This window comes from Mus pahari, chromosome X (assembly GCF_900095145.1).
Source record: "Mus pahari chromosome X, PAHARI_EIJ_v1.1, whole genome shotgun sequence".
Classification (NCBI taxonomy): domain Eukaryota; kingdom Metazoa; phylum Chordata; class Mammalia; order Rodentia; family Muridae; genus Mus; species Mus pahari.
The window spans coordinates 115,963,258-115,986,139 of record NC_034613.1 but is presented as its reverse complement, the minus strand read 5'-3'; the positions used below and the strand labels follow the sequence as shown (position 1 = coordinate 115,986,139).

Sequence of the window (22,882 nt, the reverse complement as noted above, 5' to 3'; positions counted from 1 at the left end):
TCTCTCTCTGTGTGTGTGTGTGTGTGTGTGTGTGTGTGTAGGCCAGGTTGACACTGGGTGATTTCTTAGTTACTGAGTTACTGTTAGTTACTATTGCTGTGAAGATACACCAGGAGCAAGACAACTTATAAAATAAAGGGGACATGCTTACAGTTTGTAAAGGTGAGCTCATAGCCATCATGGTGGGAGCAAGGCAGCAGGCAGGCATGGCACTGGAGCTAAGAGCTTACATATTATCTACAAGATGCATGGGAAAAGAGGAAGGAAAGGGACCAGGCATAGGCTTTTGAAACCTCAAAGCCCACCCTCAGTGACACACCTCCTCCATCAAAGCAATGCTTCCTAATTCTCCCCCAAACTCCTCCACCGACTAGTAATCAAGTGTTGTGATAATATGAGCCTGTGGGGACCATTCTCATTCTAACCATCATATCCTTCATCTTAGTGTTTGAGAGAGGAACTCTCAGGGAGCCTGCAGCTCCCCAGTTGAGTCCCAGTGAGCCTCCCATCTCTGCCTTCACAGAGCTCTGAGATCATAAGCACATGCCTCTGTACTGGTTCTTTTATATGGGTTCCAAGGGATATAACATCCACTTTACTGACTGAAGTACCACCCCAACCTCAATACGAAGTCTAATTTGCATTTCTCTCATTTTAAGGATAATGAACTTTTTGTTTGTTTTTCAAGACAGGGTTTCTCTGTGTGTAGCTCTGGCTAACCTGCAACTCACTCTGTAGACCAGACTGGCCTCAAACTCACAGAGATCCACTTGTCTCTGCTTCCTCAGTGCTGGGATATAAAAGGTGTGTGCTGGCACTGCCTGGCAAGAATATTGAACTTTTAAATTAATTAGTTTTTAAATTGTGTTGATTAATTTATTTGTGTATTTGTATATTATTTGTCTGAGCTTGTGTATGCATATACATTACATACATATGGAGGTAACAGGGTAACTTACTGGAATCAATTCTCTCCTAATTTGGGTCCTAGACATTGAATTCAGATCATTAGGCTTGGTAGCAAGTGCTTTGACCCACTGAGCCATCTTGCTGGCCCCTTGATTTAGTTTTTTAGTAAACATATAAAGTGATAATTTTCTCTAGAGTGTTTTAGAACAGCTTATTTTCATTGATATTCCCTGACCAATCTTCTCCCTTATCCCCACCTTGCACATGTCATCCGTTATTCCATTTTCTTTTTTTTTTTTTAAAGATTTATTTATTATATGTAAGTACACTGTAGCTGTCTTCAGACACTCCAGAAGAGGGCGCCAGATCTTGTTAAGGATGGTTGTGAGCCACCATGTGGTTGCTGGGATTTGAACTCAGGAAGAGCAGTCGGGTGCTCTTACCTGCTGAGCCAGCTCACCAGCCCCCATTATTCCATTTTCAACTCTCATGTCTTACATATTCTATTATCCTCCTCATCTTCCTTTCTTCAAATCTTTTTCTCATCCATGGTCTCTTTTTGAAGTGTTACTATCATATATTACTTATGCATAGTAATGGACTTCAGTATGACCGTTTTCATACATGTACATAATGTATTTACCCTGCTACCTTCTTTGTCCCACTCCCACTCCTGCTTATCCCCTTCCTCCCTAACTAGCTGCCTTTCCACTTTCATATGGAAGTCACTGTGTTTCATTAGGGTTCTTTATAGGAACATTGGCGAGTGTTTGTTTACGGGGGCGGGGGAGGGATGAGTACCTTGCCAGTGGCTACATGACTGAGAAAAATCTCTCCTTTCTCCATCAACATTAACTACACATAAGTCCTCAGGGATGGTTAGAGCCATGGTCCTGTCCAACAAAAATGTTCTTTCTTCTTTTGGTAGTCATCTGTTCAATTCATTTGCCTTATATTTCTGGAATTTGATTTTTGGAACTCTTTGTAGATTCTAGATAATCAGCCCCCTCTTGTACGTATAGCTGGCAAATTTCTTCCATCCTATTGACTGTCTCTATGTAGTTTTTCCTTTGTTCTATAAAAGCTTTATAATTTCATGACATCTCACTTGTGGATTTTTGGGATTATTTCCTGTGACAAGTTTAGGCACTTTCAAAAAGTTCTTGCCTAATACAGAAGTGGATGCTCACAATCATCTATTGGATGGAACACAGGGCCCCTAATGAAGGAGCTAGAGAAAGTACCCAAGATGCTAAAGGGGTCTGCAACCCTATAGGTGGAACAACAATATGAACTAACCAGTAACCACCCCCCACCCTACCCCCAGCTGTGTCTCTAGCTGCATATGTAGCAGAGGATGGCCTAGTGGGCCATCAATGGGAGGAGAGGCCCTTGGTCTTGTGAAGACCATATTCCCCAGTACAAGGGAATGCCAGGGCCAGGAAGGGGGGGGGAGTGGGTGGGTTGGGGAGCAGGGCGGAGATAGTGTTTTGGGCTTTCGGGATAGCATTTAAAATGTAAATGAAGAAAAATTCTAATATAAAATTGTTTAAAAAAAGAAAAGTAAATGAAGAAAATATCTAATGGAAAGAAAAAGAAAGAAAGAAAGAAAGAAAGAGAGAGAGAGAGAGAGAGAGAGAGAGAGAGAGAGAGAGAAAGCTGATATCAGTGTAAAAGTTGGAAGAAGGCTTTTCCTGGCCAGTCACTGGGGGAGCTCTGAAGTCTTTTAGTTTAATATTTGATGAAAGGTTTTAGTTTAAAGTGGATATTTATCAAATTAAATAAAAACTAATTCCAAATTGGTTAAAACTTTTAAAAATCATTGATTATGCTGACTAGCTTTACAGCAACTTGACACATGATACAATTACTAGAAAGAAGGGAGTCTCAATGGAAAAAATGCTTCCATAAGATCCGGTTGTAGTCAGGCCTGGAAAGCATTTTCTTAATTACTGGTTGATGTGAGAGGACCCATCCCATTGTGGGTGAGGCCACCCCAGGCTGGTGGTCCTGGGTGCAATGAGAAAGCAGGCTGAGCAAGTCATGAGGAGCAAGCTAGTAAGCAGCACCCTTCCATGGCCTCTGCATCAGCTCCTGCCTCCAGGTTCCTGCTTCATTTGAGTTCCTGCCTTGACTTCCTTCAATGATGAGCAGTGATGTGGAAACATAAACCAAATAAACCCTTTCTTCCCCCCCCCCAAAAAAAAAAGTTCTTGCCTGTGCCTAATCTTAGGAAACAAAACCAAAAATTCGAGAACAGTAAGCACCATTATTATATGAGCTACAGTGATGACTTACTTGTTTTTCTGGGCTTTGATTTTCCTCAGCTACAATTCCAACATCTCACTGACTACTACATAACTATTTCTTCTACCACACTGAGCTACTCCTGATGCTATAGAGGCAAGACGCTTACCCTGCTGGAATTTATGGACTCTTGAAATATGTCCCCTGTGATTTTCTGTAGTGCTGTCAGAATTTGATTCACATTGAATTCATTTTTGTTCATGAATATAGTTTCTTTAATTTAGTTTTCCCAGCACTATCTCTTACATGTTGTTTTTTGCACCTTTGTTGAAAACCCAGTGGTTGTAGCTGCATGGGTTTATTTATGGGTCCTTTCTTCTAGTCCACATCAGTATTGTGATGTTTTTGTTCCTGTGACCTTGTAGCATAATTTGAGATTAGATATTGGGATACTTTCAGCACTATTCTTTCTGCTCAAGATTGCTTTGGCTAATTCAAGGTCTTTGGTGCTTCCATTGGAAGTTTAGGGTTTTTTTTCTAAAACTATTTCTATAGAGAACATTGTTGGAATTTTATGGGAATTGACTCTGTGGAAGACTAATACTTTTAAAAAACCAATATGTTGTTATATATTTTCAAATATGTTCTCCCATTCTATAGCTTAGGTTTTTGTTCTGAGTTTTTTATAAAACAAGTAGTTTTAAGTTTGTTTAGCTCTAATTAAAAAAAAAGTATGTGTGCTCTATGGCTTCAATTTGCCAATGCCAGAGAACTTGATTAAAGCCGAATTCAAAAGTAATGGACAAAAAGTGATGGATTAGTTTGTTCAGCAGAGGAAAATTTAAGACAAGATAACATTCAGGCTGGGATTCCATTATAGTGAGAAGGAGCAACAAGTAAAGCACAAAGATAAGAAAAATGTAGTTTGACAAGGAAAAGAGAGCCTAAACCAAGAATGTCATCACAGTGGACCCTTGCTCCAGAATGGATGCACAGGGAAACATTTCCTCAAGGTCAGCATTAAAGGCACACAAAGGCCACTGACACTGTGATCTAATAGGATCTACATATCAAGGTGGAAACAGGGTTCAACATAGGCATTCACTGGGGTTCTTCTTTTGCATTTATAGAAGAAGCAAGTGGGAGTGACCCATGAAGACTTGTTCCAAGGCTACAGAAAGCCCATGAATCCAGGTACTGGGTATAATTGTTGGATTCCCTCGAAGAAGACCCAGAGAAGCCATTGCATGGAGCTGGAAAGATGAAGCCCAAGTTACAGTAGAGGGACCAGGATATTGGAGATTCTAGAATTGTACTTAAACACTGAGGAAAGCTGCAAGAACACGGTGGAACATGCCCAAGACAGAAGTCACATGTTCTGGAGGTGGCAGAAGTGGAGTGCTGACACTACCCAAATCTGGACCTTAGGTGATCCCATCATGAGTACTCCATGCTAGCCATGGAGCTATAGGATTAGGTGTTAGTATTTTTGTTTCTGCTTTAATCCCTCCTTTCTTTGCGGTTCTCTCATTATTTCCCATTTAGGGTGGGGATGCTTCTTCTTTGTTTTGTATATTAGAAGTGTTCAACTTGTATCTTGATTTCATAGGTGCTCAAAATTAAGAGATGGTCTGAAGTCTCAGAGGAGACTTTAATTTTTTGAGCAGGGCTGTAACTGTTAAAGACTATGAGGGCTTTTAGAGAGAGAGACCAAATGCATTCTGAGATGAACATGAAACTGGGAACCAGGGTAGAGTACTAAGGTGATAGTTTGGTGTTGGGTTGGCAGGAAGTGGAATTATAATGATTAATATTTGTTGCCATTTTAACAGGATTTCGAATCACCTAGGAGACAGCTCTGTGCTTGTTATGTAAGTACAGAGCTAGACAGATTTATCTTAGAAGGGAAATCTTCCCTTAAATAAATGTTGTGACATCCATGAACTGGGATCCCAGACAGAACATAAAGGGGAACTGAGAGGAGTGCCAGTGTTCATCTTCATCTCATTCCTCCTGCTGTTCCCCGAGTATCACGTGCGTGTATTTCTGTTTGTCTGTTTATGAGTTCTCCGTTCATTTCTGGTTTGTGTCTTATGCTACCCCAGTAGCAAATCTCAATAGCTTTAGTCTGTATAATAAACTTTAATATCTGATAGAGTGATTACCCCTATTTTATTCATTTAAAGGTGTTTTGGCTATTCTAATTACTTTTCCTTATTTGTTCTAGAATAAGCTTGGATACATCTACGAGAAATCTTATCAAGATTTTGATAGTAACTATTATTACACTACATATACATACATAATTATGCAAAACTCATTTTGTGAAAAAATAACACTTTAACTATGTTACATGTTCTCTTTTGAGACATATTCTAAGAAGTAAGCTGTCTTCTTTTTTTAATGTTATTTTTTTAACTTATTTACTTTACATCCTGCTCATGCCCTCTTCCCAGTCACTCCCTCCCACAATCCTTGCCTTATCTCCCCATCCTGTTCTCCTCTGAGTGGGTGGGGGCCAGCTAGGTGCATCCTCTCCCAATGAGGCCAAACATGACAGCCCAGCTAGAAGAACATATCCCACAGACAGGCAACAGCTTTTGGGATAACTCCCTCTCTCTAGTTGTTCAGGACCCACATGAAGACCAAGCTGCACATCGGCTACATATGTGCGGAGAGGACTAGGTCCAGCCCGTATATATTCTTTGGCTGGTAGTTCAGACTCTGAGAGCCCCAAGGGTCCAGGTTAGTTGACTCTGTTGGTCTTCCTGTGGAGTTCTATCCCCTTCGGGACCTGCAATCTTTCTTCCTATTCTTCCATAAGAGTCCCCAAGCTCCATCCACTGTTTGGCTATGGGTGTCTACATCTGTGTAAGTTAGCTGCTGGGTGGAGCCTCTCAGAGGACAGCCATGCTAGACTCCTGTATGCAATCATAACAGAGTATCATTAATAGTGTCAGGGATTGGTGCTTGCCCATGGGATGGGTCTCAGGTTGGGCTGGTTATTGGTTAACCATTCCCTCAGTTTCTGTTCTATCCGCTGTGCCTGCATTTCTTGTAGACAGGATATATTTTGGGTTGAAAGTTTTCACAGGCAGTTTTTTTTTTAAATAAAAAGGTATCAGAGAGATGCCCAAGAATCAATGGGAGTGTCCTTTGCTGTGACTCGCAGCACTAGGGTTATGGAACCTGAAGAGGCCACCTTCTGTAGCCAGGCAGGAACCCCAGTGGAGTGATAGGGACAGCAACCGACCTACAAAACTTTCAAACTAAATTTATCCTGTCTACAAGAAATGCAGGGACAGGGGATGGAGTACAGACTGTCTTTGATGTGCTATGTGACCCAGGTGACCTTGAGTTCATGACAAACCTGTCTCAGTTTCCCGAGTGCTGAAATTATAGGTGTGTGCCACCGTGCTATACGAAAGCAGTGTACAAGTGTGGCATCTTTGCCTTCATTTTGCATCTGTCTCCTTTACTTTGAGTTATTGAGTATTCTAATCAATGAACAATGTATGCATCTTCATTAAAATTGTTGCTTATTTACTTTCATTGAGGTTGTACTAAGTAACTTCATCTTAGAATAGAGCCTATCTGCTTGGTCTGGGAATGCTGCAGCCTCTCCTTTGCTCACTCGTGATGATAGCTCCCTCATAAAGTCGTTGTGGAGATTTAAAGAGACCGTGCAGGTTTGAACCCTGCCTCTGACATGTTTACTTTGTCCTTAACTTTTTCATATTTACTTGTTGGGCTCTTGAGCCCTTATCTGTGAATCCACAATAATAGAGGGATGCATTAAAAAATTATTGTGAAGACTGAACGTGAGAATTTAAATTTTAAAAAATATCAAGCAGAATAGAGACATCATAAACTGTGGCTCTTACTGATATTATAATGTGGATATAATTTGGTAAAAAAAATGATATATACCTTTCAGTGAGGAGAAGTGTAGGTAGAATTCAAGTAGCTAGTCCAAAGAGCCATAGGCCCAGAACAGTAAGATCTTGCTGTATGTAGGTTTGGGACAATGGAGATGTTACCAGTGTTGTTAGGGTCATAGCCTAGGTCCTGGCAAACCTAATAAACTAGGCTAGTCACCCATCTTCAGCAGTCTGGCCCCATGCTTCAACTTTTTCCTACCAACAACACGAGATTCCTAGGCAAATTTCAGTTCCTTTAGACTTATTGTCTCAGTAATTGGATAATCAAAATGAGGGGAACAGGTGTCTCTTAAACTACCTTTGCTTCGGCCAGGACTATTGTGGAAGCCATCCATTCTATCACAGGAGAAAGCTTTCACAGAAGCTAAGTTAGCTGAGGAGTCTTACATCTCTTTTTTCTTGATCAGATATGGGTAGCCTGAAAAGAATTGGGACTCTACTCAAGGAGAGGTAAGTGGATCTCTGAGTTCAAGGCCAGTCTCGACTACAGAGTGAGTTCTAAGACAACCAGGGCTACACAGAGAAACCCCATCTCAGAAAAACTCAATATTAACAAATTTGAATGAATGAATGATTAGAAATATGAACAGTTCTTGAAGCTGGTTGATGAGTAGATGAAGTTTTACTATACTATTCCCTAAACTGTTGTGTAGCTGAAAAAATTCCATGAAAAACAAATCTTATAATCATTTGAAAACTTGATTTGGAGGATTTTAAAGCTGAACTGAGTCTTACATCTTACAGTCTGTAGTAGCTTGGAGGTAAAAGGATATTAAAGGCAAGTTAGGAAACGAACCATGTGAAGATGTGTAGCTTGCTAAGTACCTCATGCCAAGGGCTCCCTTGGTCTCCACTCTGCTTTCTGGGGAGTGCAGTCCTTGGCCCAGCATCTTCACTTCTTGGAATATATTCCCAGAAAATTAGTTACACTCACAACCCTGTATATGGATGGGTAGGCTGATTTTCTCAGTGGACTTGTAATAGTGCATCAGTGGTAACAGACATTCATCAACTCTGTGGTTCCTATAATCATTGTGCTGGGCCAGTGAGATGGCTCAGCAGATAAAGGCACTTGCCTGATGATGCGAGTTCAGTCTGCATGACCACATGATAGACAGACCCAACTCACCTAAGCTTTGATCCATGTGCAAGCTGTGCTGTGAATGTGTGTGTACACATTGTAAAAACAAAACAAAACTGTATTTGTCCTGTTGCCATAAAGACTCCATGAAATTGCTTCCAAAGTGGAACATGGATTTGAAGACACCTAAATCTATGTTTCAAGACCATCCTCACTCAAATTTGGCTCCAAATAAGCTATCTCTTCCTGTTTGAATTGAGAGCAGTATTTTTTTCAACACACAAACACTCTATGTGTATACACACACATACTTTTCATCCATGGTTCATACCTCATTATTCTTTCTCTATCACATGCCTAAAAAAAGTCTCATTTCCAAATTGGTTCATAGAAGCACTGACCTTTCCCTGACTTTCTGTCTTGGAGATGGCCACGAAGAAGCTCTCTGATTACCTTTTACCTCTACTAGCTTGGTTATAAGAGCCTCTTCATTCCAAAGGGATCCATGGTGCTCAGAGAAGTCAAGAGGAATCTGAATAACACAGGCATTGCTGGGTTTTCTCATCAGGGTAGGCTCTCTATCCCTAAAACATCCATTAGACATGTAATAATAAAATGCAGAACCAGATTTATTCCATGTGACCATATTGGGAAGAGACAGATATCGTCAGGTCCATCTTTTGGGTAACCCCATGAACTTTAGGGTTAAGTAGTGGAGGGCTGGAGCAAGGGACAGGCGATGTGTGTAATTAAAGCAGGCCTCCTCTGAGTGTGGCCTAGTTTATCATATCACCTCAGTCCCAGCCCTGCAGGGTGGTCTGATGAAGTCCTTAATGCTGTAATTGCTTGAGAGATTCTATCTGGTTCACTGAAGTTGATTATTTCTATACTAGTATACAGCTATGCTGTCATAGAGACTTGCCCTCATCTGAAGGACTGGCTTTCCAGTGAGATTCTGCTGTTCCTAGAATCCATAGTGACTGAAGGTTTAGGACACTGATTTACTCTATGCCTTTAGCCTTGAAAAGGGGTGAAAGAATGGATGGAGGCATTCTTTGAGTGATTTACATGCATGCCTGTGTGCAGAGGTAAACAGGTAACTGGAAGGAAAAGGAGATGAACACAGAATGAAGACAGAAATGCCAGGCTTTCTCCTCAGACATAGTTCTCTTTTTAGTTTTTATTTTTATTATTTTGAGACAGGGTTTCTCTATGTCGCTCTGGGATGTCCTGGAACTCACTCTGTAGAGCAGGTTGGCTTTGAACTCATAGAGATCCACCTGCCTCTTGCTTCCAGAGTGCTGGAATTAAAGGTGTGTACCACTATACCCAGTTTGTACATATTTCTTTGTTTTTAAGTATGTTCTTTCAACTTTATTCAAGCAATATATTTATTATCAATATCCCAGAAGTGTTTTAACATATTCCAAAAATAAATTTCATGTGATTAAAAGGTGATATTTGCTTTAGTCCTCTTTGTCTTCATGCCACCATGAGCCTTTATTCCAGGCCACATAGACAAACAGGGCCAGAACCACGTGAACAGCAGCAATTGCAGCATAAAATAGCTGTCTCTATTGGACATTCCAACGGCATTTTCAAATATAAGATTTAGTTGTAAAATACAATCAGATAGGAACTGTGATCCTTAAAGCTGTAAAGAACAGAAGTGTCTTCAAGGTTGAAGCTAAAGATAAAAAAATTTTCATTTCTAAACTCTGGAGGCTGCAGCACGTTAAGGGCTGTTTTATTAAAGAGCTCCAGGGCATGGCCTTGAGGGCAGCAGCAAGCACTAGGTAGTTGGCAGGGCTCAGCAGCCACTAGGAGGGTGATAGGTACTAGGTCCTAGGCCAGTTGTCACACACAAAGTCTGTACATAGTTCTTCAATAAAGGAAAATTCAGTGTCCCACAAAGTAAAATGAAACCATCAGCTTTTCACCATTTTTGGTGAAATGAAAATTCACACACTCTCAGGTTTGTATAGTTGAAAGGATGGGAATGGAATACAAGAGGATGTGCTACAGAATATAAAAGCTATAGCTTTTCCAATCAACAATCCACACTGGACCTCCAAGGTAACAGCAGCAGTGTGGATATAGCACATATTTCTTCTTAAAGCTAGCTATTTTCTAATGGAACCTGTAAATCTGGGGAACTCCCCCCAAAACAGAGTAAGACTGAGAAAAGATGAGCAGCCTGGGCAGAAATGATTTTATATTCTGGGAATCAGGGTAGATTTGATTATAGAAAAAAGGTAAGAGCTATAAAATTGAAAGAAGGTTGAGGACCCTGTGACTTTGTAGGCCTGAGCAACCTAGGCAGGAGGTAGGGGAGGGGCCCATTTTGACTATTCAGATATGGATATGACTGCCAAGTGCCCAGAATTATTTGAGAAAGATGTAAGAAATGTCTCTCCCCCTTGAACCTTTGCCCCTGGCAAGCTCTATCTCAGGACCGCAGGGCCTTCTACTCCCCTTCTGACCCTGAAGGCTTTAGGTCAACATGAAGTGCTGAAAGCAGGGGAGATGGTTATGGGCAGAAAACACAGAAGGGTGTGAGCCAACTCCATCACCAAGAAACGAATGTGGCTTCAGTAAAGGGGAAGAACAAGAGGATATTGTGGGGGTAGGGATGGAACAGGACAAGAGGCCCAGCAGGGCCACCCAAGAAGGGTGATTCTAGGAAAAGCACTCTAAAGCTGGTTGTGAGTACAGAATCCCGGGGAAGGCTATATAACTTGCATGTAGCACCTGGCCTCTACTTTGTCCCTGACATGCCAGCTACCACTGTTGCACACCCTCTTCACAAACCTGTGCAAACCCTATTATATTGGGGTAAAATGATTCAGACTGCAACTGCAGAGCTATCTCAGCAGACAGGAGCACTTTATGCCCTTGAAGACCTAGATTTTGTTCACGGTACCTACCCATATGGATACTTAAAACTCCAGATACAGGGGATCTGACACCATCTTATGGCCTTCTGTAAGCTCATAATACATGCAGGCAAAAAGTCCTATACTTCAAATAAATATTAATCTTTTACAAATGTTTCAGATCCTTAAATCAGCATTCATTTACACTCTGCCGTCAGCCTTATATGCAGTCATTCTTCTTTTTTTTTTTTCAGTAAAAGACTAATGTACCCACAAGAAGGATACTCAAAGACAGATACCAGAAGTCAGCTTCAGCTTCTGATTTCAGGCTGAGAGGTGAGGCAGAACCAGACAGGGGTGGCTCTTCTTTTGGGCCATGGTCAGACTTCTCAATATATGTTTGAGGACATTGAGACATTAACTAGTTGGTGCAGATGGCTGTATGAACTAGGAGGCAGACCAGTAACTACAACAGGTGTTGAAGAGATATGTAGCTCATTTCAACTTCCCCTCCTACCTTTAAATCAAACACCCCTGCTGTAGTTGTTACAATTAGTTTCAGTTTTTATTTGTCTTCACCAAAGATATAGTATGCATGACATTAGATGGTTATATATTCATCTATTTAGAAGTCCACAATATATACTGCCTGATGAAAAAATACATAATATAGAACAGCACTTATATGTGATCACTTTTATCAATACATATATACCTAGGCACACAGGTACAGGGAAATAAATATACAGGACATTCACCAAAGGGCTGACAATTCAGGGTGAGATTTTCAGGTAATGCACACTTTAGTTTTTTCTTTTTAATTTCATCTGGAAGGTTCAAAAAGATACCACTTCACGGATAGATTAAAATCACCAGAGAAAGACACACAGAGAAACAACCATGTAGCAGTTAATGGAATGAGCAAGGAATGATGTGAGCCCATGCCTCTCTGTTGCATGGTACCCCAGTTTGCTTTTTCTTCTCCAAAGAAAAGCTTGGTTTAAATGAATTCCTTATGTCAGAAGCCCACCCCATCCTTTTTTCCTCCAGAATTAGCTTCTGAGGAGATTTAAACACTGATCTGGGGCTGAGTCTCACACCTTAGTATGGTACAGAGGGTTTTGGTCTCTCCATGTGAGTCAGCTCCTGCAGAGTGACTATCAAATTCTCAAAAACCTGGCCCTTGTTGCTGGTATTGTCACAGGTTTCTTTGGCGTGGCCCTCTTCCCCACAGTGAGGACAGCGGATTGGGTACTTGCGCTTTCTGGTTCTACCTAGATCCCCAGGCCCGTTATTCCTTTGCCCAGAACCACTGCTAGTGGAAGGAGACTCCTCATCAAAATCATCAGGGGATTCGATAATTAGCATTTCTTCCTGAGTACTGGCTGTGCCTCGGAGGGATGAGGCACCTGGGGATGAGAGTGGAGGGTCCTCAGGCTCCACCAGGATCACATCCTCATCCGAATCATCCTGGGAATCATCTATCTCTATCACATTACAGTCGGCACTGCCTATCACTATAGGCAGGGAGCCCTGAAAGACGACAGGGCTGGCTGCCCGCTCCATTACTGTCTCGGATCTCCTGGGCCGCTTATTTCTAAGGAAATTGTCATCCCAATCCTCTTCCTCCCTTATCATCCTGATTAACTCCAGGAAGTCAGGAAGGCACTCTTGCTCATTGTGCGCATGCATTTGGAGAAGACCCTTAAGCTTGATGCGCAGCTCCCTACTCAGCTCAGCCCCTACAAGGAGCTGGTGCAGGCGAGTCCGGTTTGCCTCGCTCTGAGGAAGGACCCCTGCCTGGATAGCATTCTGCAGCTGCACCTCTAAACGGATCGCATACAGGGATGGTTTCTCTCCCTGTGCCTGCAGGGTGTTTAAAAATTTGCCATGTGCTGTTATACTGCTCTCAGACTCCCCAAAGAGCAACTTCATTGCCCGCAAAAATTCTGCGACATTTAGATTGGGATTGTCAGCCTGGAACAACCGCATGGCCTCCCGGGCAGGGCCCCTAAGGGTTCTCATCAGGCGTTTGATCTTTTCTTCTTCAGACATGGGCCAATCTGGCAGGACCTCATGGACTTGGCTTAGCCAGTTCTCAAAGGTTTCTTCCCCGGGCCCTAGCTCTGCCCTCCCAGAGAACGACTGTATGTTTCTCTCTGCAATATTGGCAATCAAAGGACCAAGACTCCTCCCCAGGGCCCTCAGCATGGAATGGGCAAAAGGCATAAAAGCTGCATTCTGCCGGCGACTGTTCCCCATCCCAGCAAGGAGGCTAGCCATGCCCGCAACAATTGGATATCTGAATACAAGACGCTTGGACTCTCTGCAAACAAAGACAGTCCAATCTGCAGAAACCTCCAAAGGAACGTTCCCCGGCAGTCTCTTCCTTGTGTTTGGGTAGGAACTGTAAAACAAAACAAAAAAATTCAATAACACAATATAGACTTGGAAACAAGCTTCTAATCACATTTTCTACCGTCTTGAACATTTGCCCACTGCCCTAAAGCTACTCAGCAGGAAACTGCTATTTCCCAACCTTGAGGAGCAATAATTTCTGTGTGCCACATCTCCTCCCTCCCTACTGCGCCCCACCCACCCCACTCACTGCCTGTTCTCTAGGAGAGGCAACAACTGTTGCTTGGAATTCTAGCTACAATCACCTTTGGAGCTCCTACTAGGCTCTGAAATAGAGGGCAATTGGGTAAACCTTACAGAATTATGTTAATAAGCAAGGCCTTAAATGTATTAGGTAGCAAGTTCCCCCCCCCGCCCTCTGCCCCCTCCCCCCTTTTCTAGGATTCTTACCAGAGCTCAGAAACTGGCTTCCACCTTTATTTCCAGCCCAGTCTCTGCAACAAGTGCTTTCCGTAATAGTTCTTGTCTGGGTAGGATTGATCCCTGACCGCAGGCTCTCAGATCCAGGTGCTCTGGGCCTCTAGTCTAAACTGCGCCACAGCAAAAGGAAGGGAGAAGAAGGGTCATGAGACATCAGCAGTCTCATCATTTCTTCACAGGCGCCATTGTCGCCAGGAGGAAAAACCCTACCTTCAGAATAAAAGCCAAAAGGGACCACCCCTCCCCCAATCCATTTCACCCGGGGAAAACAGCGGCCTACCAGCTCTGCAATCAGTCACACAGAATTCACGTTTGATAACGGCTTTGATGAGCTGCTATGGAGAAAAAGAAGAGAAATTGGATACCCTCCCACCTCTGTATTTCCATTCCCAAAGAGATGAGAGAAAGGGGGCTTCAGGACAAATGGATTGTGAATCATTCTCATTGTCTTTTGCTACCGTTCTGAGAAAAAAAAAATGTCCCCTCTCCAATCTAAGCAAATCCTAGGTAGGAAACTCACCTCATACCACCATATAGCCCAACCGCTAGGGTGTTCACTTCCTTGCCTCGAAGCTGCCAATTCTGAAGCCCAAAATATTAAGGTTTCATCCTCCCATCTCCGCATTATGCGGTTGCACCTCCCTTTACCTTCGTAGATGAGCAGAGGATGCTCAGGGTCTGCTGTGAAGAGCTGTCACACCTCGTAGGCCTTGCAGAGGAAAGGATGGCGCCTCAGCCTCTGAGCTGTCTGGGCTAGGCTCTCTGCAGGGTCGCCCAGCCAGGGGTAGCAGAGTCGCAGCCGCGGTTTCCAAGGCAGCTGCAGCTGCCCCCGCCCTCAATTTCAGCCTGCAGAGCAGCGGCGGCTTTTAGTCTCTGCCCATTGAGACAAAAGAGAGTGACGAAGGTAGTGGCGTGGCCAATCAGCTGTTCGCAGGGGCGGCCTCCCTGCAAAGCCTGGGCCAGGATGCTAATGCCTGCCAGAGGGGGGAACCTGCTGGAGGGGGCTGCGGCAGACTGGCGCGGGAGCGGGCGCGGCGTCAAGTGCAGCTTGGACTCACGGACCTGGCCCATTTACATTTCATTCGTGAGTTTGCAGCTTCCCCTCTCTTCCCTTCTTCCTATCGCCTTCTGCTTTGGCTCCCCTCCGATGCTTTGCGACCAGATGCCTTAAACACGAGGTGGGACCGAAACCAAGTGAACAATGAGAGTTCTTCACCTTTGTATAGGGGGGAAGGGGATAGCATTTGCGGAGCTCTTTCCGTGTGGCCAGTGCGCGTGCACGGACATCTCACGTATTCTTCTCTTCAGTCTTGAGCTAAAACGTAGCAGTGTACCCATTTAACAGAGAGGAGGATGTAAGCACCTAGGCAGTATGGTAGGAAGCACAGAATTAACAGCTCTCACCCCAGCCCTGGCATCTAGCCTCAAGGGTTACACCCTTTAAACGGCCCCTTTCTAGTGTCAGATTAAGGGTTAGTGGAGAGAAGCCAAAATGAGGATGAAAGGACCAGTATAGGGCTACATAAAAATAATGACCAAGAACTGATATCAACTTACAGATGAGAAAACTGAGCCACCAGGAGCTTAGGCATCCTGTCCTGTATCACGCAGCAAAGCAGCTAATAGCGTCCGATTTTGCACCTCGGTCAGCTGTTCTGTTGATGCCAGCGCTTTCCACTGTGTCGATGCCAACACTTTGCCCTGTGCTGGGCTACCCAGAGAGAGCATTTTCACTCGTACATACATAGCCAGCCACAAACTATCTCAGCAGCCTTGCTAATAAAATGGTTGTGCTGATGAGAGGAGTGGGGAAGAGATGGGAAGGAAGAGAATGGCAACCTTTATGATATACATTCTACAAAGGAGGAAACTGAGACACGTTTCTGCTCCTGGTTTTACACTAAAGTAAACCACCTGTTTATAAAAATATCAGCATTTCTGTATGACCCCCCCCCCCAAGGAAATCGGACTCAGAGATGACTTGCCTAAAATTGCGAAGAAGCCAGAGAGAGCTCTCAATCCAGAATTCATGCTACAAACTAAAGTATGGGCACCCAGCAGGCTACCGCACAATCACTGCTGAGGGCTTGCTGGAAAGGCACATTCCTGGGCTCCAGCTCTGGAGATTTGGCAGACTGGGGATGAGCAATGTCGTTTGCATCTTACCTGTTGCTAGAATTGATTCTGGGTTATAGAAAAGCTGTGAACCACTGTTTAAACACCACACCACGCTGAAGGCTATCAGTACATGTGGCTGCCACTCTAATGTCTGTCCATAGCCTCTTTGTCATGAAACTTAATCCCAGAGCAGAAGTTCCTACCTCAAGTCCTTTTTGAAACTGCGTGCAAAGAATTTACCACTTTTTTTTCCTGATGCCATAGCTCTATACATTTCCAGATGGGCCTGTGGCTTCCAAACAGTTAAGAACCATTCACTGCCCTACAATCTTCATAACATCTTCCTCTTTCAACACCTGCTTGAGGACGAAGTGTGAGAAACAAAACACCATTTGACCTAACCCCCACACCACAGCTCTCTGCCGCTGATATAGCTCTTTTATTTCCTGGCTCAAGGCTAGGTTGCTAGGTTGCCCTTCTGTGAGCTCTTCAGGGGACTTCTCCTTTGCTGGATTTGGCATCACTGGCCCCAGGAAGGAGCAACTCCATGGAAACGGCATGCAAGGCTGTCCAAAATGAATGGGCTGTGAAGCCAGAGGCTAGAAAACCTGCTTTTCCTGCTTTCCCCCCATTTTTTTCCTGATTCTGGTTCTTAGCAGGTGACACTTCTCCCATGTAGATGGTGGCTAGGAGGCTAGGTAGGGTTTGCACTGGACTCTTGATGCCTGGAAGCATGGGAACCATTTGAAACCCTGCAATTGCCATTGGCTTTGTCTTCAACCTGCTAAGGTAGTTCACCTATTCCTGCCTGCCTTCTTATTTACAACTGCAGTGATTAGAATTATATAAGCAATCCAAATTGGAAGGAAGCACATTCTCTATTGATGTCTTTCTCTTGGGGGTGGAACAGTGGAAATGGGGGTGGGGGTGGGGGTAAAGTAGAGAGCATTGGAGGCACATAGGAGACAGGCAGTTCACCTGGCAGAGTTAGGGCTGGAACTGAGAGTACATAGTAGGTTTCCTTCATATCTTGCTCTGCTCTCAAGTATCATGTCAGACAACAACCTCATAGCAGACTCTTGTTCTGTGTTTCCACTGGCTTCATCACCAAAGTAGATGTGCTGTTGGACCATGTGAGTAAGATCCAGGAACTAAAGAAGAGACTTGAGGGTTCTGATAAGAAATAATGAGAAGAATGGATTGTGTATAGGTTCAGAAGTTGAAGCAAGAATGTTTTAGAGCAAAGTTACTACTAGCAAAACCCTCTGGGATGCAGAGCATCTCTATCTCTGGACACATGGATAGGAGTGTGCACCAAAGGATGGTTATAATGAGGCCACATTTTCTGATTTGGACAAATGAACCTTAAAAGCTTGAGGGTTAGGAGGTAGAGCTTTCAGACGAAATAATAGTGGCTACTTTTGGCTGAAAGCCTCCTCTGTGCCAGGAACTTTCCATTGGTTATCTCATTTAAACTTCTTGGCAGCCCCTGCTGACACAAACATCACACACCATTTTTCAGCATAGAAAATTGAGTTTCAAGGAGGTAAAGTGGCTTGCATAAGGCTGTGCTACTTGGAAGTCGAGCCACTGGGATGCTAGCCCAGGGCTGCCCAACTCCAGAACCCATGAGTACTTTCCATCTCCATGTTGAGGGGAACATGTAAGTGAATCCTGCAGGTCTGGAGATGCTGTGCAACAGAAGAGTATCTTTGTATGTAAAAAGTAACCCTGATTTTGATCCCTAACTTTGAAAAGAAAAAGAGGATAAAAGGAAGCATTCTAGTGGCAGGTCCTAGTACAGCCAGCGTGTGTGGTTTTGTCATCATTTGAGCTTTGCTGCTACCACTTCACTTGAAAAAAATGAACCGTACAGCACAGGCTCTTTATAGTCCTGATTACATGCAATCTTCATGAACATCACTTTAAAAATAGTGATACAGGGGGTAAGGTGACTGCTGGTAAGGGTGATTGTTCCTCAGCCTGATAACCGGAGCTCAGTCTGGGAACCTATGGGGTAGAAGAAGAGAACTGAGGGCCCCAATTGTTCTCTGATCTCCACAAGCACGGGGTACCACCCCCTCCACCAACATAGGAAAGAAATATAGATTAAAGCAATAATGATATTTAGGTTCAGTAGGGTTGGAAAGAATCAGCCAAGGTCATAAGGCCAGGGAATGGCAGAGCAGAATTCAAAGGTAGGAGTATCTGACTACCATGTTCTCTATAACATACATCAGCAGGGAAAATAAACATGGCCCCTCTTTATGACTCCTTGTGTTAGCCTCTGCTCTCTGTGTGTTTGTGTGTGTGTGTGTGTGTGTGCACACGTGTGTGTGCACGCGCGCCAGGAGGGGGTGGTTGGGCTTTTTTTGTTGTTTTTGCTTTTTTTTTTTCTAAATCCTCTATGAGGCTAGCACTGTAGGCTGTTCTATCTTCACAGAATATATATACCTGAAGATCAGTCAGGACCAGATGAAGTGCCTTGCAGGAACACATCTGGTGGTCTTATGGGACCCAGGGAAGATCTTTCTTCTATGGATGTGAAAGCCAAGCATAATGTTCTAGGGTAGTGTTTTTCAACCTTCCTAATGCTGTGACCCCTTAATGTAGTTCCTCATGTTGTGGGGACCCAAAACCATAAACTTATTTTTATTCCTGCTTTATAACTGAAGGTTTGCTGTTATGAATTGTAATGTAAATATGTGATATGCAGATTATCTTAGGCCACTCCCTGAGAAAGGGTCCTTTAACCCAAAAAGGGGTCATGGCCCACAGGTTGAGAACCAGTGTTCTAGACACACCTAACCCTGCCAACATTAGATTTTTGTCCTTTAAGTCTCTTGCTCAGTGTAAAACACCTATTTCCACTTATCCTCCTAACAAGAGGTGACTTATTTAATGCTAGAGTGCCACATCTTTCCAGAGAACATTTTTATTAACACATAGTAAGGGCACATTTTAGTACACTGGGAAGTCTTGAAAACTCCTATGGAGAGAATGACCCCTGACTTTTGCAGATCTCTAGCATTTGAATGGGGTTCAGTGTGATGTTGCCTCATACCAATACAATACTCACCATCATATCGAACTATCCTTCTTATGCCCCACTACCTTCCCAATCCCTAACAATTACTCTTCTACTTACAAGTCTACAATTTTTAAGTTTCCACTTTATAAGAGCATGCTAAATTTGAAGTCCTGGTTCTTACTAATTCCACTTAGCACGGCATCATCGAGTTTCTTCCACCCTGCTGTAGATGATAGGGTTTGCTCTTAATTTTTTTTTTTGTGGCAGAATAATACTTCATATACTAATCTACACACCTCATGTTCATTATCCATTCATTTGTTAATGGGTATTTACACTGATTCTATAATAATCATTATGGATAATGTGGCAATAAACTTGGACAATTCAGATGTCTCTTTGGTAAGCCTGTTAAATATTTTCCAGGTATATACTCAGGAGTGGAATAGCTGAACCATCTACTTTCTTTTTTACTTTTTTGAGGACCCTTTGTACTGATATTTGTGGTGTCTGTGCTAACTTGCATTTCTATAAACAGTATATAATGGGTGTGTTTTCTCCACATCCTTGCCAGCATTGAGTTTTCCTTGTCCTGTGTAAAAGAAATTGTTCTTAATCTCCTTTGACCATGTAATTTTTATTTTGTTTTCCAGTGTGAGTGAGTCCATTGCTGAACTGTCTACCTGACTAAATTCCCACATCCTTGAGGACAGGTAGCAAATCCATCTTTAGCTCCATAGTGATTTGCCCATGACCTAAAAGATGATTGATATGTGCTTTTTAACTGACCAAAGGACTGGCTGAGAATTTCCCCAAATGAACAGATAGATGCAGGGCTGATTCATAGGATGCCCACCCATGATACCTATCTTCATTAGAGTAGCCAGGAAAGTCTTAGTTCCCATATGCTCATATGATTAGGTTTGTAGACATGGGAGACAGATCATAGGGTTTAGATGATGATTGTTCAAGGCAGCCTCCAAGCCCCTTCTCCATCCCATGCTTTGAAATTAATGTCAGGATGCCAGGATCTCCTGGAGGGTTATGTTGAACCTTTGAATTCATAAAAGAAAGCTCTTCCCTGGTTCCCATAGGAATAGTGGATATGTTCCAGCATGCCACTTCATCGGGCTCTAGCTGGGCTTCAGGAACATGTACTCTATGAAGACAGATAATAATGTTGGGAATAATCTTTTTGGATACTTTTAAAACATAAAGTCAGCAACTTTCTCCCATGTTGTTACTAATTTTTATATCAGCGTTTTGTGTTATAGACCCTATTGTTACCACTGTAGAGCTGAAGAATGCGAGACAACATTCCTGCCCTTCTCCCAGATCACACAGCTACGTAAGCAGTGAAGGCAGAATTTCGTTCTGGATCTATTTGTTCCCCACAATATCTTAAGGGAAAAATTCACAAGAGAAACATGACCTTTCTTCCCTGGGTAAAATACAAGTAATTAGAGTTATAGAATGATGTATGAGACATTTAAAGTACGGTGCTTCTTAATTACCGTTCACTTTTAACCCCCCAAAATTATCGACATAAATGGTAGAAGGAACTTGTGGTACAAAAGTGCAATGCCATTATCAACCACAGGTACAGAATCTCCCACATCTGAGCCCTTGTGACAGAATACAGATTGGAGGATGCCGACAGAACAGCTTTCCTTACCTGATAATTTTATAACTAAAATAAAAGAGGCTCCAAGAGGTTATTAAATTTCTAAAGTCCTATAAAATGTTCATAACAGAACCAGAGCTTACAATGTGGATGTACAGCAAACCATTTTCTTCCTACTATGGCAGACTGCCTTTTGGAGTGATGTACACATCTTTATAAAGAGCAGGAACTGGAATGTTACCGAAGTCAGGGTTAGATGAAGTGAAAACCTTTTATCTCACCACTTGTCCTTAGTAAGGCCAAGGTGATTTGGAAAGGAGAGCTATGGAATGTTCCAGGCTCCTGTTGCTTTAGAGGTCTGATTGACCTAGGCTGGAAGAGGTAGGGGAAGGGCCCCATTTGTCTCCTGAGATATGGAAGTGACTGCAGGGTGCCCAGAATTATTCTACATGGATGTAAAACATTCCCTCCCCCCTGAAACTTTGGCCCTGGCAAGTTCTCAGCCAAAGGATCCCTGTAGCACAGGGCCTTCTACTCCCTTTCTTGTCCTTGAAGGTGAAGGAGACTGAGTCTTTAGGACAACATGAAGTGCTGGGATCAGGGGAGATGGTCATAGGCAGAACACAGAAGGGTGAGCCTCCTCCACCACCAAGAAATGAGTGTGGCTTCAGTAAAGGGAAGGATACAAAATGATATTGTAGGGGTAGGAATGGAACAGGACCAGAGGCCAGGGCCAGGCAGGGCCATTCAAGAAGGGTGATTCTAGGAGAAGCACTCTAAGGCCAGTTGTGAGTACAGAATCCCAGGAAAGGCTGTATAACCTGCATGTAGCCCCTGGCCTCTACTCCTCACTAGGGGCCTCAGCCTGGGTGGCCCATTGTGTTTTTAAGTGAACCATAACCACAGACCACAGTGTTCTAGGTTCTGTGTGAAACTTGCTATCCACAATTGTGGCTAGGCTTCTTGATCTGCCTTCTGATCAACATGTACTCTCTTCATCCTTGTTTGTACCTGACCAACCATGTGTTTCCTTTCCCTGAAGGGACAGCTGCCACTGCTGCACACTCTCTTCTCAGACTCTCCCTCCCTCCCTCCCTTCTTCCCTCCCTCTCTCCCTCCCTTCTTCCCTCCCTCTCTCCCTCTCTCCCTCCCTCCCTCCCTCCTGACAGGGTTTCACAGAGATGCTCAGGCAGCTTTTGGAATTCAGATTCAAATGACCTCTTATGGAGCCTCCCAAGTAGCTCAGACCACTGGCCTGTGCTACCACATCTAGCTCTTGTTTCTTTCTTGATTGTAAGTTTCCCTTTGTGTTTTGGCCCCCAAATTGCATCTGATACTACTACTCCATGTCTTAAGATTTCTTAAGTGTGTGTGTGTGTGTGTGTGTGTGTGTGTGTGTGTGTGTGTGTCTCATGTTTTCCCACTTGGTTTTGAACTTGATATGTAGTTGAGGATGGCCTTGAATGCCTTTTCCTCTTGTCTTTATTTCCCAATGATGGGTTACATATATGCACCATTGTGTGCAGTTTATATGGTGATAGGGCTTAAACATAGGACTTCATGAACACTAGGAAAGCATTCTGTCACCTGAGCTACATGCCCTGATAGTGCTGTTTTGATGCTTATATATGTGCAATATGACCTGTGATTCTGGTGTGCAGTGAGTAGCACCCTGATAAACATCCTTCTGTGTAAGAATAAAGAACAATCTTGCGCCAAATGTCAGTAGAGCACAACATGAGAAACCCTGCGGTATTCTGTAGCTATACATATAAAAGGTAAAACTTGTAAATTGCCAGGTGCTGGAAGAACTTCCAGAGGCAGCTGCTCTTCCCTCCCTTCCATCACGGAGGAGTAGGGTGTTGTCATGTGATACCTATAGTTTGGGCAGGAAGCCACAACTTTTTACTACCTTAAAAAAAAAAACAAAAACAAAAACAAAAACACGTTTTGATGGGGAGAGGGCTGAATCAGTAAAGGGCTTGTTCTGCAAGCATGAGGATCCAAGCTGGGATCCATAGCATCCACATAAAAGTGCCAGGCACGGTGGCACATGCATGCAATCCTAGAGCTGGGACAGCAATAACAAGAGGACCTCTGGAACTCTCTGGTCAGCTATTCATGTCAAATTCGTTAGCACCAGGTTCAATGAGATAGCCTATTCCTCTCTCTCTCTCTCTCTCTCTCTCTCTCTCTCTCTCTCTCTCTCTCTCTCTC

At 43.3% G+C, this 22,882-nt stretch overlaps 2 protein-coding genes, 1 long non-coding RNA gene and 1 pseudogene across 10 annotated transcripts in view; 2 read left to right on the top strand and 2 right to left on the bottom strand.

The window, feature by feature from the left end:
• Positions 1 to 5,566, top strand: part of LOC115063146 — a 33,039-nt gene extending 27,473 nt beyond the window's left edge. For both annotated transcript variants that reach the window (XR_003843032.1, XR_003843031.1), the window contains one exon: positions 4,287 to 5,566. This is a non-coding gene — a long non-coding RNA (uncharacterized LOC115063146). The remainder of the gene's footprint in view (positions 1 to 4,286) is intronic.
• Positions 5,567 to 9,508: 3,942 nt separating this feature from the next.
• Zcchc18 (zinc finger CCHC-type containing 18) lies at positions 9,509 to 15,564 on the bottom strand. Of its 7 annotated transcripts, XM_021188398.2 has the most exons (5): positions 15,450 to 15,564; positions 14,593 to 14,765; positions 14,173 to 14,227; positions 13,863 to 14,002; positions 9,509 to 13,461 (listed from the first exon to the last, which is right to left on the bottom strand). In XM_021188398.2, the coding sequence occupies exon 5, from the start codon at positions 13,335 to 13,337 to the stop codon at positions 12,156 to 12,158; it is 1,182 nt and encodes a 393-aa protein (XP_021044057.1). In that variant the 5' UTR covers positions 13,338 to 13,461; positions 13,863 to 14,002; positions 14,173 to 14,227; positions 14,593 to 14,765; positions 15,450 to 15,564; the 3' UTR covers positions 9,509 to 12,155. The 7 variants fall into 7 exon arrangements, with proteins under 7 accessions (XP_021044057.1, XP_029390208.1, XP_029390206.1 ...); XM_029534348.1 differs by lacking the exon at positions 15,450 to 15,564 and having other exon boundaries at positions 13,863 to 13,997; positions 14,593 to 14,795; XM_029534346.1 differs by lacking the exon at positions 15,450 to 15,564 and having other exon boundaries at positions 14,173 to 14,224; positions 14,593 to 14,795.
• On the bottom strand, positions 9,645 to 11,109 carry LOC110314497 (annotated as a pseudogene).
• Positions 14,926 to 22,882, top strand: part of Slc25a53 (solute carrier family 25 member 53) — a 10,482-nt gene continuing 2,525 nt past the window's right edge. The window contains exon 1 of the mRNA XM_021188399.2: positions 14,926 to 14,976. The gene's annotated coding sequence lies outside the window, so the exon portion shown is untranslated. The remainder of the gene's footprint in view (positions 14,977 to 22,882) is intronic.